This window comes from Heterocephalus glaber, unplaced genomic scaffold (assembly GCF_053883595.1).
Source record: "Heterocephalus glaber isolate CG9 unplaced genomic scaffold, H.glaber_assembly_v1.0 deba00001056, whole genome shotgun sequence".
In the NCBI taxonomy this organism is placed as follows: domain Eukaryota; kingdom Metazoa; phylum Chordata; class Mammalia; order Rodentia; family Bathyergidae; genus Heterocephalus; species Heterocephalus glaber.
In genome coordinates this window covers 1,072,093-1,088,863 of record NW_028258182.1, presented here as the reverse complement: position 1 = coordinate 1,088,863, position 16,771 = coordinate 1,072,093, and the positions used below count along the sequence as shown (strand labels likewise).

At 40.7% G+C, this 16,771-nt stretch overlaps 1 protein-coding gene across 1 annotated transcript; it reads left to right on the top strand.

The window, feature by feature from the left end:
• Positions 1 to 16,462: 16,462 nt before the first annotated feature.
• Positions 16,463 to 16,771, top strand: LOC147828533 (translationally-controlled tumor protein-like). Its single transcript, XM_087209577.1, has one exon. The coding sequence runs from the start codon at positions 16,463 to 16,465 to the stop codon at positions 16,769 to 16,771; it is 309 nt and encodes a 102-aa protein (XP_087065703.1).

The following is a 16,771-nucleotide window of genomic DNA, read 5'->3' as shown; positions in this document are numbered from 1 at the left end:
TTTTACGTTGTTTTTGTAAATCTATTGTTCTTCTCTGGTGTGATCTTGTTCTTGAGCAAGGCTGACAGAGATGTTTAACAGAAAGCAGAACCGTTGCCAACCATTTCCAGTGGGAATTGAGCTACCAAATATTTTCCTCAAATTGTAGAAAATTGCCATTTGTAGAGTCTACATTATATTTAGCTTCTTAATTTAGGATTAAACATCTGTAACTTATTGTTAGGACATCCGGAGAGTTTGCAAAACTCTATAATATGAATATTGTCTCTCCCTTTTTAGTTCCATAGTGTCTCTGAAGAAAATTATTCTGGTCCCTTCTGTAAAGATTTGCTGATGGTCAAAAGAACCACTGTATAATTTTAGAGTAAAAAAGCTGAGGCCTTCTGTAATACAGTGTTGACCTGTTTTTATCCAAATGTGCCACTAGCTGACCAAGGATATGATGATAGTGGCTATCATTCAGCTGCCTCCCATACCCCAGCTGGGATCCAGTGGAACAGAAAAAGGACAGCAACTGCCAGTCTCACTCCTCTGGCTTTAGGTGAAGACAGACACACTGTAATGACATACGCCTTGGAAGAATTTAGGAATGGCCATGATTCCCCTCTCCTAGGGAAAGACTCTATTGAGAAAGCCCTAGGCTTAGAACCAGAAAACATGAAATCTAGCTCTAAAAATTGATTTGTGAGGGGCCGGGGATTTAGCTCAGTGGTTCTGCTGCCTGCCTCCCAAGCTCAAGGTCCCGAGTTTGATCCCCAGTACCAAAAAAAAAATTGATTTGTCAACCCGGAAAAGATATTTAAAGTCTCTGATCTTCAGATTCAACCATAATACTAGTTCTGCTTGCTTTGCAGATTTGTGAAGATAAATGAGATAATGCAGACATGAGACAACACACTACAGAGGATTCTCCCTCTTACCACATTGGTCTGTGAAATAAGCTGATCTCTTGAATCCTACATTGTCTTTGGTTCACCAGTTGAATAGCAGCTTCCAGACCTTAGGACTTTTGATTTGTTATTCAATCCATTGATTGTACCCTCCTGACTCTTTCTAATCTCTCAAGGAAAAGAATACGACTCATAGGTAGAGCAATGTAGGATTGTAAAAGTTTGTCCTTGGCAGGACATTTTATAACCTCTGATACTTAATACCAAATCCCAGAGTCAGACTCAGCCTCCAGGTAGTTTTGTGTACAATGTATTGAGAGTTGCAGGGAAACCTCCAGTGACAGATTCTGGCCACAGATATGGCGGTGCTGGCAGGACAGATGCACACTGTTCTCCAGCACATTTCTCCATTCTCTCTCCTTCCAGGCTGTCAGGGAATGGCTCTTGCCAACATGTTGAAAGACCTGGCCAAGTTTCCTTCAGTGGTGCTCATTGTAGGTTAGAGAAGGATGGGCGTGTTCACCAAGTCTATTTCTACATTAACTATTCTGACAAAATCTAAACCTGATATGGATTTGTCACTCCCTGGTGGCCCTTTGTCTTGGTTCATGACAGGTTTATTACCTTTGATCTACCAAACCCAGAAAGTAGAGGATGGTGTTTGTTTTCATATACTGGGTACAATTGACTTTAATTATCTTCTTGAAATCAGTCCTGCACTCATGGACAATGGACTGAAATTCCAAATCACCCTGTAGTTTGGACAGTCTCTAAAACCACAATGTGCATATATAATGTAGTTATACAGTATTTGTCAAGAAAATGCTGTATTTCTGCTGAGATGTGATTTTCTGATATGTTCCATTTTAAATTAGTTCTTTGTGTGATAAATTTATAATTCTGACAGGGAAATGTAAAATGTATAACCAGCCAAGGCTGAAACATATAAGATATCATTTCTCTGTTTGCTCTGCTAAAACTGGTCACGTGTAAATCCTGTTCTTCGCACTGTGGTCAGTGGATAGCAAGAGTGGAAGGACAGTGTCAAGGGTGAATCAGATATCACACTTACTGGTCTTGAGAGTCAAAAAGGTTTTCACAGTTTCAAATATTTCTCCCTAAGATTTTACTCAGTTGCTTGCATCCTGTCTGGTGCATCATCCAGTTTACATAACAGTCAGTCAGTTGTGAAATTACAGCCTGATTGAAACAAAAACATAGTGCCATGTCCCCATGCATCCACTCCTGCATGCATGCATGTATGTGTCTACCACATGTCCCCTGATAGGCATGCAGGAGCATTGTGGAGTCCAAGCTTGATGAGTTCCATAGCAGAGCAGTCATTTTTCACCCCTCTTGTGGTCCTTTGAGAACCTGAGGAAAACCGTGGACCTTCTCGGGTGGGGGGAATCCATTGGAGGGATTCATGAACTACCCATGGACCCAACATTGAGAACCTGTACATGGGAGCACAGATAACTAAATATGCAACCACAAAGGAGTAGTATGTTTATCTCTGTGTCATTTTTGGAGTTCAGTGGGCTCCCAGAGGAGGAAGTGCCCCACTTTTTCACCCAAGAGAAAGACCCTACTGCTTACCCACAGTCCAGCATGTGTTTTGACTACTGTCTGTTAAAAATATAATAGACTCTCTCTGTCTTATCAGGGCTTTTTCTATGGAGGTGGGAGAGGCCAGCAAAGTGAGCAGGCTTACTAGTAAAAGTGCTGGATTTAGGATTAGGAGTTCCGGCTTTAGTTGTTCCTGGTTCACCACTTTCCAGTCGTGTACAGTGGACACATCATTCAACCTCTTCAGCTTCCCTGTCCTAATCTGAAAAATTAAACTAGTGATTCAGCTGTTCACTTCATGGCTGGGGAGGGGAACTTATGGTGGTAGGGTACAGGGGGTAGGGCTACAAAAGCTCTTCATAAACTGTAATGTTCTGTCACTACACTCGCCTTCATAGATACTCTATCGGAGAAGCTGACATCTCAGTTAAAACAGAGGCATCCAGTTGTGTCCAGGCATCTGGTGGTTCCTGGAGATGGGAAGGTAATCATAGGCAGCTACACAGACCTAAACTTTTAGGCCTCCATGGGGAGAGGGCATCAGAGGTGGAAGTTGAAGTCCTGGAGGATTTGAGTCTTACTCCCACCTCTGCCAAGTGGCTCTGGGACAAGAGACTTTCTAATCAATGCCTCAGATTCTTTATCAGGAAAACCAGCTAGCAATATGTAGTTTGCCTGCCTCACTGAGTTATCATGAATCTTGAAGTAAAAGCCCCTATCTTCAGCTGTGAAGAGTCAGCCCTATATGGTATTATTATTATTATGTGTTTAAATGTACATGTTTATTGATGAAATGAGCAAAAGGGAGAAAAAGGCATCATGTTACATGTTTACAGAGTGACTGCCAAAGTTTCTTCTTAGTTAAGCATATGGCAGAGTGCTTGGCTGCCTGGTTATGGCTGTGAAAGGTATGTCTAGAAGTTACTGATCAGAATACATGCAGGAGCTCTGCTCTGGCTGTGCAACAGAATCTCCCACTGTTGATTTTCACATTTTATATTTAGCAGAAGGAACTTTCTTCAAAAACATGTTTGGCTTTCAAGAAGCTATCAATTATATTCCAGCTCCTGCAAGAACAAATACTCATATGCTCTTTCAGTTCTTTCTTGCCTTCCCCCTTCTCACCTCTCTCTCCTCACTTCCTCTTCTCTCAGCCTATTCTCTGGTATTTGCAATCCAGAAATAGTCGCTGCCCATGCATGTGAATCCCAGTGGGTCAAGGATTCAGTGTATCCATAGGAACCTGAAAAGAACCAGGCAGTCTCTGCTTTCCAACCCACATGTTTGTGGTATGGCAAGACTGGTTAATGAAGGGGGTTTGTTCCAGTTGTGACACTTAGGAATAGACAAGGCAGAAACTGCTGGCTTTGGTCCAGACCCTGGGATGTAAAAAGGTACTCATCGGAGCCACTGGGGGCAGTTGTAAGTCATTTCTTCCTAACTGGATCCCAGAATTCTGCTTCTTGTTTCAAGGTGAAAACTCTAAGCTCCCAGTCAGGCAGGACCTTGGAACCAAGGCTCCACTCATGGGCCACTGGGGGCCATTTAAGATACAAGCTATAGCACCCACATCACTGTCTCCCTGTCTTGTTCATCAGGTTAGCAACATTGCTGACTCCCCAAGCCATTGTACCCAACCTGTACCTGGGGCTCTAACAAGTCTGCTGCTCCAACAAGCTGTCCTCAGCTTGAGCTGAGAGTTTATTCTTTGATTCAACAATGGTCAAATATGTATCAGATGTCAGATACTATAATAAGTACTAGAGGAAAATCCAAATAAATAAGATAGAGTTCCTACTTATAGGCAGTTAATGGTCTAGTGGAAAAGATAAAAATATACGTTGCAAATTATAATATGTAAGAGGTGCCATTTCAAGACCAATCATGGTGGGAACCATGGGAGAAAGTAGAGTTCTACCTGAGTGCATGGGAGGCATAAAATTGGTGACTTTTGACTTGGATTGTGCAAGATGACCCAGATTCTACCACATGGAGAAGACAAGAATTGGCCAGAAGGAAGGCAGGGGGGCAGGAGGAGGTTCAAGGTAGTGTAAGTGCCTAACATGTTTGGAGCCCAGGACTCGGTGGACCTGAGGAGGGGCAGAGCATTGGGAGGATATTGGAAGGGGCTAAACTTAAAGGCACTTGGAGATGCTAAGTAGACTGGGATCAAAAAATAACCAAGACAGGTATTTTAAAAATACTTTTTACTGAGAAAAACTCTAAAGTTGCAGAAAGCCCATTGCAAGTGTTTATGCTGGTGAGTGATATGTGTTTTAGATGGATGCTTTGAGGTGAAGTGGTTTGGGGTGATGTGGGAAGGGGATTGATGAGTGGGGATGGGAAACTGGAGGACAGGGAAGGCCCTTAGCTACTGAGAAGCTGTAAGGCAGAAGCCATGGAAATGCAAAGTTGGGTGGGGCAGGTGGAAGAGCAACTTGTGGGGAATCAGACCTGTTTGAGCCTCAGTATAGGCTATATAGAATGGTTTGGGGAGTCAGCAGTGTTGGGAAGCTGATGGAGGAGATGGGAGATGGTAAGATGGGGATGTGGCTACTACACAGTAGTTTGGATCTTGAGTGTCCTCCAGAGGTCTATGTGTTGGCGGCTTGGTTCCCAGAATGTCCTATTGGGAAGTGGTGGCAGGTCTTTGGGTCACTGGAGGTTTGCCCTTGAAGGGGAATGTGGGACTTTGGCCTCATTCCTCATTCTCTTGTGTTTCCTGATGATACAACAAGGAGTTTTGCTCCACCACACATTCATGCCATTATGTGTGGCCTCACCACTGGCCCAAAGCAATGAGATTGACTCAACATGGGTTGGAATCTCCAAAATCATGAGCCAAAACAGTCTTTTTATTTCTTTATAAGTTGATTATGCCAGGTGTTTTATTATAATGATGGAGAGTTGACAAACACCACGGGTAACAAGTCTGGGGATCCCAGGAGGAGGGAGTGGCAGAGCATATAAGTCCACCTTGAACTCAACACAGTGCTCTCTGGCAGTACTTGAGCTCAAGGGCTCTGAGTTGGGCAAGGCGAGAATCTGAGTTCAGCAGGCCTGTGTCCTGGGACTAACCTTTAAGATAGCTAAAAGCAGCTCATTAGCCCTTGCTTAGTTTTCTCATCACCAGAATAAAACCATTTCAAGTCCTTTAATCTTCCTTCAAGAAAAGACCTTCCATAACTTAGGTTGATCTCCTATTTTCCCACATCCCACTTAAAATGCAAAGCCTCAGGCTAAAAACAAACCTTGAATCTCTCTCAAGTAACACATGTAATTATATATTGAATGTGTGCTAGGCATAGTTGCATCATTTATTAAAGATACTTTAATTTCCCAATTTGACATGTTATAGTTACTAAACGCCTGCCTTTCCTGAGAAAAGTGGTAAGTTTTAAAATTTATTATTTTTCATCTCCCTAGTAAGTGTTTCCTCCTGACAGTATTTTTGTCAAGTGCCTTCTTCAGGAGCGCCTGGAGGGGACTCTTCTTCTCATGACCTCCACTGCAACATTCCAGACTCTGATTACATTATGGAAGGAGATTGTTTTGGCAAAACATCACGTGATGTTTTGAGAACCACAACCTGCCATGAGTACATTAGGGGTCTGGTGAGGTCTAGAAGGTCTAAAGATTGAATTTGCACAGGAAGGAGGGCCCTGCTGGCATCTTGGAGAAGCTCTCTGTTGATCCAGAGAGAAAACTGAACCTGGGGAAGATGTTGTTTACTTTTGGGACTTTGCAGTTGGAGAGCATTGCTATTCAATGTGTGGCTTGATCATTTTAGGCTCTGAATACCTTGCCTGACAGGGAAATGGAAAAGAATTGGACATTTTAGGAAATCTTTCAATTGTATTCAAAGGTATTCACGGAGATGTTCATTGACTCCTCCTTAGAATCTTTAATAACTGGTCCTGAAAATTATAGCTCCTTTCTTGGCCAGGGGAAGGTGCGCATGACTTGCTGGGTGGCTCTTTCTTCCCTGGATCTTGCTGTTTCCTGCCTGTGCATGCTCAGCAATGCCAGATTCCTCTGCCACATGTCCTGGCATTCTGTGCACTCCTTGATCCCTCTCTTTTTGCTCTTTGGGATGTTTTAATGCTTCCATACTCTTTATTCCCCTTTTACCTCTAGCCAGGGTTTCCTAACTGGTGTTTCTCATGTTAAACTATTGTACACAGAAATATTTTTAAAAGGTTGTCCTGAGGATGACTAGCATCTCTCCAGATGTGTAGGAGAGAAGTTAATTCATTAGATACAGTGAATCTTCTTAGGCTTAATCCTGCTGTAGAAATTTATTTGAGAAAGACTGTTGGGCCTGTGAAATACTTTTCCATCCTGGGGGTAGAGCAAATCAAGTTCCATCAATCCCACCAGTGCCATTGATGACAATTGCCCCAAATAGTCTGATGTTAGGAATCCTCTTTGATCTGCCAAGGACTTGGGTTTTTGGAAACTTTAGCCAGAAAGGGACTCTGAGGGGTTTCTGCCATGCAAATCTGTGCCCTGACACAGTGTGTTCAGGGTTGCACACTGGGGACTTGTTTGACTTGGGGAAGGGGGAAAGGGGAAGATACTAAGAGAGAAAGTCAGAATTGTCTTGCTGTCGCCTTTAGATGTGAGGTATCTTCAAGTATTTCAAGTCTGATAAATGAATCCAGGAGTAGTAGGCTTTTATTTTACTTCAAAAGATACAAGTGCTGTAGTAGATAATGCTAACTATTGAAACACGTAACTGTCAAATCTCAGGGAATAAATCGAATAGACATTTATTTTTTGCCGCCGTCACAGACTAGTAAGGATTAGGTGGAGGTGTGTCCATGTTATCATTTCAGGAACTGAGGCTCTCTTATCTTGGGCCTTGTTCCTCCTCTCTGTCCCCATAATCTTTTCTATTCAACTGGCAGCAGAAGAAAGAGCAAGGATTCTATGTTGTGAGTGTCTATGGACCATGCCTGGAAGAGGCACCCAACACCTGGCTCACATTCCATTGGCCAGAACCCAGTCATCTAGCTCCAGGTAATTGCAAGTGGGCTAGAAAACGTAGTCCAGCTGTATTGCTTGGAAGAAGATGAGACCATGGCTTTGTGGTAACCAAAGTTTAGATGTTTGGGTCACAGATTTTGGCTCAAAATGAAATTCTAATTACTCATGAGAATTAGCACGGTCAATGGCAGGCAAGCTCATGAAGTAATAAGCTCATTGTGACTGGAATGTTGGTTAGAGAACAAATTTCTGCCATTTCTCCTTTGGAGTTCTGTAATTACAGTTCCCAAATGGCATAGCAATTCTTCCCATCCTTCTGCTTTCACTTTCCCTGTGGTACAAAATGCTTGGTTTATATTACTGAGAAAAGAGTGGGTCCTGCAATCTTTCCTCTATCTCTTCTGGGAAAGATCTTCTGCATTTTTCATTTTTTCTTTTCTCTGATAGAAAGTAAGCTGGAGTATGGATGTTGAGGTGGCCTCAGCAGGCAGGGCCTGAGGACACCCTTGTCTGGCCAGAGCTCTGTGTGGTATAGTGCTGTTATTGGTCTTCAGGGGCAGGAAGTTCTTGTAGAGCCCTTCTGTACCAATAGAGAAAAAGTAAGGATGGACACAAGCACCATAATATTGTGGGAACCTAGTATTTTTATAATGCAAGGCATGTTGAATCCAGAGTCTAATTCTTTTGTGTTGTGTATGAAGAGGAATGGAGGGGTCAAAGCCTTTGACCTTAGGTTAACTTAGCCATTCTAGATCCAGACTCAGGCTGCTCTTCTCACTAGCAAAATTTCAAGATTTCCCTATCCCATTGCTGTTATTTACCCACCAACATGGACATCATGCCCTTGTTGTTGGAATCACATAGAGAAGGAGCCATGGGAGGCAAAAGATAGGATCCGCTCCCAGCTCTATGGCCTTAGGTCTGGGGATGAACCTTAGATTTCTTTTTGTTGTTGTTGTTCTTTTATTGGTACATTTTAGGTATACAATTCGTTTACATTTATCATTGGGTGTTTGTACCTATACATGATATATCTTGGTTCTTTTTTTTATCTCCCCCGTTACCTGTGCACCCTTCACCCCCTCCACCCTTCCCTATTTACATAGATTTCATTTCCATTTTTTTCTTTTCTCATAATTTTTCCTTTCCCCTTCCCTTCCCTTCACTCCTTCATCTTTGGACCTTTTTTCCTATTTCAAATTATCAATTATTCATTTTAATCATTTTAACCCTTGTTTACACTATCAGTTTCTCACACTAGTAAAACTATTAGGTATTTACACATGTGTGTCCTATTTATTTCACTTAAGAGTATGGCCTCGATATGCATCTATTTAGCTATAAATGACTGTAGGTTTTCATTCTTATGGCTGAGTAGTACTCCATTTTATTAAAAAAACCACATTTTCTTTACCCAGTTTCCAGTTGATGGGCACTTGGGCTGCTTCCAAGCTGTAGCTATTACAAACTGTACCGCTATGAACATGGGTGCACATATATCACTGTGGTATGATTCTTTTAATTGTTTTGGGAAGATACCCAGCAGGGGAATAGCTGGGTCAAATGGGACCTCTAGTCCTAGTTCTTTGCGGTATCTCCATACTGATTTCCACAGTGGTTGCACCAGTCTGCACTCCCACCAACAATGGAGAAGGGTTCCTTTCTCCCCACACCCCCATCAGCATTTGTTATTTGTTGATTTCTTGATAGCAGCCATTCTTTCTGGGGTGAGGTGGAATCTCAGGGTTGTTTTCATCTGCCTCTCTCCAATGACAAGTGATATTGAACATTTTTTCATATATTTGTTTGCTGCTTTTACTTCCCTGTCTGAGAAATGTCTGTTCATTTCAGATGCCCATTTTTGAATTGGGTCTTTGAATTTGGGGGGTCGGATTTTTTTCAATTCTCTCTCTTTTTTTTTTTGGTACTGGGGATTGAGCTCGGGTCCTTGTGCTTGCGCAGCGGGCGGTGAAACCACTGAGCTAAATCCCCGGCCCTTTTTCAATTCTTTGTATATTCTAGATAGTAGTCCTTTGTCTGAGGTACAGCTGCTAAAAATTTTTTCCCATATTTTAGGTTGTCTGTTAGCTCTGTTGGTGGTTTCTTTTGCATTGCAAAAGCTTTTTAATAAGATGAGATCCTAGTTGTTGATTCTTTCTGCTAGTTCCCATGCTGCTGAGGTTTTGTTTATGAAGTCTTTTCCTATTGCAATGTCTTTAAGAGTTCTACCTAACTTATCTTCTAGCAGGTTTAGTGTTTCTGTCTTAATATTTATATCTTTAATCCACTTTGATCTTAGTTTAGTGCATGGTGATAGGTATGGGTCTAGTTTCAATCTTGGGCAGGTTGAAATCCAGTTTTTCCAACACCATTTATTAAATAGGCTATCTTTCCTCCAATAATGGTGGTTGGCACCTTTGTCAAAGATGAGGCGGCTGAGCATGTCTGCAGTTGTTTCTGCATCTTCTAATCTATTCCACTGATCCTCAGGTCTGTTCCTTTGCCAGTACCATGCTGTTTTTATCACAGTAGCTTTGTAGTATAGTTTCAAGTTGGGGATTGTGATACCCCTCAGCCATGTCTCTGTTGCTTAGAATTGCTTTAGCTATTCTAGGTCTCTTATGGTTCTAAATGAATTTTTGGATTGTTTTCTCTAGTTCTGTGAAGCATATTATTTGAATTTCAATTGGCATTGCATTGAATCTATGTAGTAGTTTTGGAAGTATGGCCATTTTCACTATATTGGTTCTTCCTACCCAGGAGCAAGGGATGTCTTTCCATTTTCTTGTATCCTCTTCAGTCTCTTTTTTCAGAATGCCATAGTTTTCAGTGTAGAGGTCTTTTGCTTCCTTTGTTAGACTGATTCCTCGATATTTCATTTTTTTGGATGCTATTGTAAAAGGAATTATTTCCCTAATTTCTCTCTCAGTGAGTCTGTTATTTTTGTACAAGAAGGCTATTGTTTTTTGAGTGTTGACCTTGTATCCAGCTACTCTACTGAATCTGTCAATTAAGTCTAGAAGTCTTTTGGTGGAGTTTTTTGGGTCTTCTATGTAAAGTACCATATCATCAGCAAATAATGACAGTTTAACTTCTTCCTTTCCTATCTTTATTCCTTTTATTTCTTTCTCTTTTCTAATTGCTGTGACTAATGTTTCCAGAACTATATTGAACAAGAGTGGTGATAGTGGGCATCCTTGTCTTGTTCCTGATTTTAGCATGAAAGTTTTCAGTTTTTTACCATTTAGTATGATCTTGGCTGTTGGTTTTTCATAGATAGCCTCAATCAGGTTAAGATAAAGACTTTCTATTCCAATTTTATGTAGAGTTTTTATCAAGAATGGGTGCTGGATTTTGTCAAATGCTTTTTCTGCATCTATTGAGATGATCATATGGTTTTTGTCCTTGACTCTGTTAATATGGTGTATTACATTTATTGATTTACAAATGTTGAACCATCCTTGCATCCCTGGGATAAATCTGACTTGGTAGGGTGTATGATTTTCTTGATGACCCTCTGTATTCTGTTTGCCAATATCTTGCTGAGGATTTTTGCATCTATGTTCATTAGGGAGATTGGCCTGTAGTTCTCTTTTTGGGTTGGGTCTTTCCCTGGTTTTGGAATCAAAGTAACACTTGCTTCCAGGAATGAATTTGGAAGTATTGCTTCCCTTCCAATTTCCTTGATGAGTTTAAAGAGTAACGGCATTAGTTCTTCTTTAAATGTCTTGTAAAATTTAGCAGTGAAGCCATCCAGACCTGGGCTTTTTCTTTGTTGGTAAATATTTTATTACATTTTCAATTTCACTCATTGTAATTGGGGTGTTTAGAATTTCTATATCTTCTTCATTTAACTTTGGCAATTCATATGTATCTAGGAATCTACCCATTTCTTCTGTGTTTTCCATTTTACTGGAGTAGAGGTTCTTGAAGTAGGTATTGATGATCCTCTGGATTTCTGTTGGATCTGTTGTGATTCATTCATTGTTAATTGCATGTATTTGTGCCTTTTCTTCCCTGTTTTTGATAAGGTTGGCTAAAGGTTTATCGATTTTATTTATTCTTTCAGAAAACCAACTCTTTGATTCATTGATTTTTTTGTTCTCTTAGTCTCCATTGCATTCATTTCTGCCCTAATCTTTATAATTTCCTCTCTTGTATGAGCTTTGGATTCATTATGCTCTTCTTTTTCTAGGAGCTTGAGGTTCTGCATTAGGTTATTTATCTGAGTTTTCTCTGTTTTCCTAATATGGGCATTCGCAGCTATGAGTTTCCCGTGTAGACCTGCTTTCATTGTGTCCCATAGATTCCTGTATGTTGTACTGGCATTTTCATTTACTTGTAGAAACTGTTCAATTTCTTCTTTAATTACTTCTGTGACCCACTGGTTGTTCAAGATGGTGTTATTCAGTTTCCATGTGTTTGTTGGGGTTTTGTGGTTTCTTATGTTATTGATCTCCAATTTTATTGCACTATGGTCTGATAATATACAGGGGGTAACTTCAATTCTTTTACATTTACTTAGATATGTCCTATGAGCTAGCATGTGGTCTATTCTGGAGAATGACCCATGTGCAGCTGAAAAGAATGTGTATTCTGATTTTGTGGGGTGGAACACTCTGTAAACATCTATTAAGTCAATTTGTTCTATAGTTTGGTTCAGTTCTAGAATTTCCTTGTTAACGTTTTGTCTAGATGATCTGGCTATTTGAGATAGTGGGGTATTGAGGTCCTCCACTACAATTGTGTGTGTTTATTTGGTTTTTCATGTCTATTACTATTTGTTTTGTATAGTTGGAGGCATTTGTGTTTGGTGCATATATATTTAGGATTGTCATCTCTTCCTCTTGGATTGTTCCCTTCACAAGGATGTAGTGATCATCTTTGTCTCTCTTAATTAGTTTTGGTTTGAAATCTACTTTGTCTGCAAATAAGATTGCTACCCCTGCTTTTTTCTGGGTTCCTGTGGCATGGAGAACTGTTTTCCATCCTTTTACTTTCAGTCTATGAGTTTCTTTTTGAGTTAGGTGTGTTTCTTGTATACAGCATATTGTTGCATTTTCCTTTTTAATCCATTCTGCCAGTCTATTTCTTTTGATTAGCAAATTGAGGCCATTAACATTGATGGTTATAATTGATAGATATTGATTTATCCTTGTCATGATGTTTTACTTTTGTTTTCTCTTTTATTTCTTATTTTTCCCCCTTTCCCTTTAGTGTCTTACCTTGCCTGGTGGCTTCCCTCTGCTGGGCCTCATGGAGTTGTGGCCTTTATTGTTTTTTTCTAGGATATTGTTTAGAATTGCTTGCAGTGCTGGTTTGGTGTTCATGAAATTTCTGAGGTGTTCTTTGTCGTGGAAGTATCTAATTTCCCCATCGATTTTGAAAGATAATTTTGCAGGGTACAACAGTCCAGGTTGGAAGTTATTTTCTTTTTGGGCTTGAAATACTTCACTCCAGGCTTTCCTTGATTTGAGGGTTTGTGTTGAGAAGTTTGCTGTGATTCTGATGGGCTTTCCTTTGTAGGTGATTTGTTTCTTTTCTCTAACTGCTTGTAGGATTTTGTTTTTCTGTTGGGTTTCTGGGATCTTGACTATTATACGTCTAGATGTAGATTTTTTTTGATCATGGCTAGTTGGAGTTCTATATGCCTCACTTATCTGTATGTCCAATTCTCTACCTCTGTCTGGGAAGTTTTCCACTGTTACTTCTGTGAACAGTTTTTTATGTCAATTGTGCTTTCTCCTGTTTTTTCATGGACTCCTATCAGTCTTATGTTATTCTTCTTTGCATCGTCTCCCAGTTGTTGGATTGATTTCTCATGGTCCCTTACTATTTTTAAGAAGTCTCTATTTTCACGGTTTCTAACCGTGATCCTGTCTTCTATATCTGATATTCTATCTTCAGATTCTCTTCGTCTGCTCTGCATGCTTTCAATGGAGTTTTTGATCTCCTGAATATCTGTTTGAATCTGTTTCATGGATTCCATTTCTTTCTTATGCTGGGTGTTCATGGCTTCCAGCATGTTTCTGAGCTCATCTATTTTTTTTTATCTGTTTCTGTTCTAGATCCTCTAATCATGTCTTTCACTCTGCTCACCATCTCTGCAGATATCTGGGAGATTATTTCTGCTTTGAATTTTTCTAGAGCCTCATTCATCTGTTTTGTTACTTCCTGTGCTATCAGTTTAGGGTAACCAGGTGGTTGGTTATGGGACTTTTCCATCTCATTTCCCCCAGGATTTACCCTTGGTGGGGTGGAAGTCTGAGTTTGTGCCTTGCTTAAATGTCTTCTCATTTTTGTTTTTGGTACTGTCCTTGGTTTAACGCCTGAGTTGATAGTTTGAAATTGCTTATTGTAGGTATCTTTGTTTCTTGTAATTAGAACCCTTATAGAATGATTGCTTCTCAGAGGTGTCTTCCAGATATAGCTGGTCTTTAAGTTTTGAGTCTCTAATGACTTTGAGGCTATCTCATTTTCCTTATACTAGGAAGGTTCATTGACTAGATCAATACCAACACCTTAGCCCAAGTGATACAATCAGCAACACCATTGCATCAAGTACATCTTTGAAAATGACATTTTGAGGTAGTTATTAATCTATCACCTTTAGCTGTGTGAATTAAATCAAGATCGAGGACCAACCCAACATATAGTGAGTAAACTCTTCAATATAACAACTTTACCCTTTGGGATGGGGAGTAAAAGGGGTTGGGGAGGGAGGGGTAGATGGGAAGTAGGATAGGGGAAGGTTAGCAGTGTGGCCAGAGGACACAGATGAGAAGGAAAAAGAGAATAATAGGAAAATAAAGAAGAACTCTGAATGAGGACCAAAACAGAGACAAAAAGGGAAGATGAACAATGTGGAAGAGCAAGAGAGTGAGTGTAAGAGAGAGAGAAAGGAAAGAGAAAAGAAAGAAGAAAAGAAAAGAAAAAAAGGAGAGAAAAACAAATAATTGCAAAGAGTAGGGAAAAAATTAAAGATAAGAGGAGCAAAAGAAAAGAAAAGAGAAAGAAAACAAATAATAAAACTAATTTTGGGAATAAAAAATAACCATGAAGATGAAGGGCCTCTGTCAGGGTATGTCTCTGCTGTCACAATGGACAACGTGGATTGCAGCGTGCAGATATAAGTCAATGTGTCTCAGCAAGCTAGTCGCAGACCCATGAGATTAAGGCAGATTTCTGGCTGAAAGTCCCAAGTTGAGCTCCCTGTCCTCCTGTAGGGTTGAACTCTGCAGAGTTGTATTGCAGAGTCCAGCTGCCCTTCCCCTGAAGATAGTCCCGGTCCTGATGGGAGGTGAAGATGACTCCAGCTTACCCAGTACAGTGGTCTGGTGGTCCGGTGTGTCTTTGTAGTGTGGAACCAGGTGGCTGTACAGAGGAACAGGGGGGTTGGGGTGGGGGGTCTAGTGGATTGCTGCCGGGGCACGGGCTGATTCGGTGAGTTCCGCGTGACTCAAGACGTTCAAACCTTAGATTTCTTATATACAAACTGAGGAATGCGGATTGGTTCAGTAGTTTTCAAGTCATGTATTACAGAGGGAGGCCCCATATCTTCAAGAGCTCCCTTGTCAGAGTGACACTTAGTTATTTTAACATCAGTTCCTTGTTAAATGGTTTTGTATCTTAAAATGGTTTTAAAACCAGTGGAAAAGTTATCTTGGAGATTCTTTCTTTCTTTAAAATTTCTGTTGCTTTTAAGTGTACTTGATGAATTTCATTATTAAGGCACTTCATGTAAGGACTAACTGATGAAATAAGACACAAAGCTGTGAAAAGTTACATAACAAACTAAGGTTTGCTATGGTCACAGTTGCATATACAAAGACTTTTGAAATTAAGTGGTAATATCAGTGAGAGAAAGATTATGTTATGGGGCTGAGTTATGTCTCCCGGAAATTCATATATCGAAGCCCCTGTTCTTTCCAAGTACCCAAGAATGTGATGGTATTTGGACATAGGGTTTTTAAATTGGTGGCTATATTAATGGAGGCCCTTAGGGTGGTCCCAATCCAATGCAGCTGGTTTTCCATGAGAACAAGGAATGTGGATGTAGACAACACAGAGGTCAGGTCATGTGAAGATACAGGGAGGAGATGACCACCTGTAACCAAAGGAGAGAGGGCCTCAGAAGGAACCAACCCTGTCAACATTTGATGATGCGTGCCAGCCTTCAGAATTGTGAGAAAGTCAATTTCTGTTGTTTAAGCCCCCTACGCTGCGGTATTTTATTATGGGAGATAACAAGCTAATATGGAAATGGGTTGTGTATGCTCACATAAAATGGCAAGAGGTGGCAGCAGATGTGGCCATGTGGAGCGAACTCATTTTGGCTAAAAAGGGAAGGTGGTCTCCAGCTAGCTGATTGTTGCCATGTGGGAATATTGGTTCAGTGATGCCAGGTGTTTGGAATTTTCAAGTAAAGGTAGAATTCTTTTGTTAAATGTGAAATTGTCAATTTAAAAAGATTTAACATGAGCCATCTAACCATGTCTGTCGGCTGAACTTGACATCCAAACCCCAGTTGTTATGCCAGGATTGACAAAAGAATTTAGAAGTGACCTCCTAAGGCAGAATGTGACTAGAGAGAAAACATTAAGAGTCAGAATGCTGAACCAGGATCCAGACACCTGGCTGGCTCTCCTGGCCTGTCTTGCTGTTTGGCAGTGAGCTGGTCAATTCCTGTCATGCCAGATGAAGAGCCTGAGCTGGTCTCATCAGTACAAGAAACTGGAGATTTCAAGTCTGAGTGTCATATCCTGGGGCACTGGAGAGCTATGGTCAAGATAGTTACTCCCTGCCTGGTTATTTCTTACCAATGCAAAGTGTCTGATTTTCTAGTCACAAAGAAAGACAACGAATATAGTTAAGGATTTAAGTACACAGAAATGGATGAAATATCCCCATGTCCTAGAAAAAAAAAACTGCTCAAACTGGAAAGAAAAAGAAAACAGGAGACACTGATCCAAATGAATATCATTACAAATATTGGCAGTTGGCCTGTGTGGGAAATGGCTGAGCCTAGGCCTCTGGCGCCCAGTGACTGCTGGCTCTGTTTCGGAGCAGACAATGAGATGTTCTCTGACATTTACATGATCCAGAAGATCTTAGATGGACTGTGCTTGGAGGTGGAGGGCAAGATGGTCAACAGAACAGAGGACAATACTGATGACTCATCCATTGTCTTCACTGAAGGACAGGAAGGTAAAGGTATGGAAAACACAGCAGTCACTTGTGTTGATACTGTCATGAACCATCACTTGCAGGAAACCAGCTTCACAAAAGAGGCCTACAAGAAGTACATCACAAAGATTATATGA

Coding starts and splice junctions, on each gene's coding strand:
- LOC147828533 (XM_087209577.1), top strand. CDS start 16,463: ATGGCTGAGCCTAGGCCTCTGGCGCCCAGTGACTGCTGGCTCTGTTTC.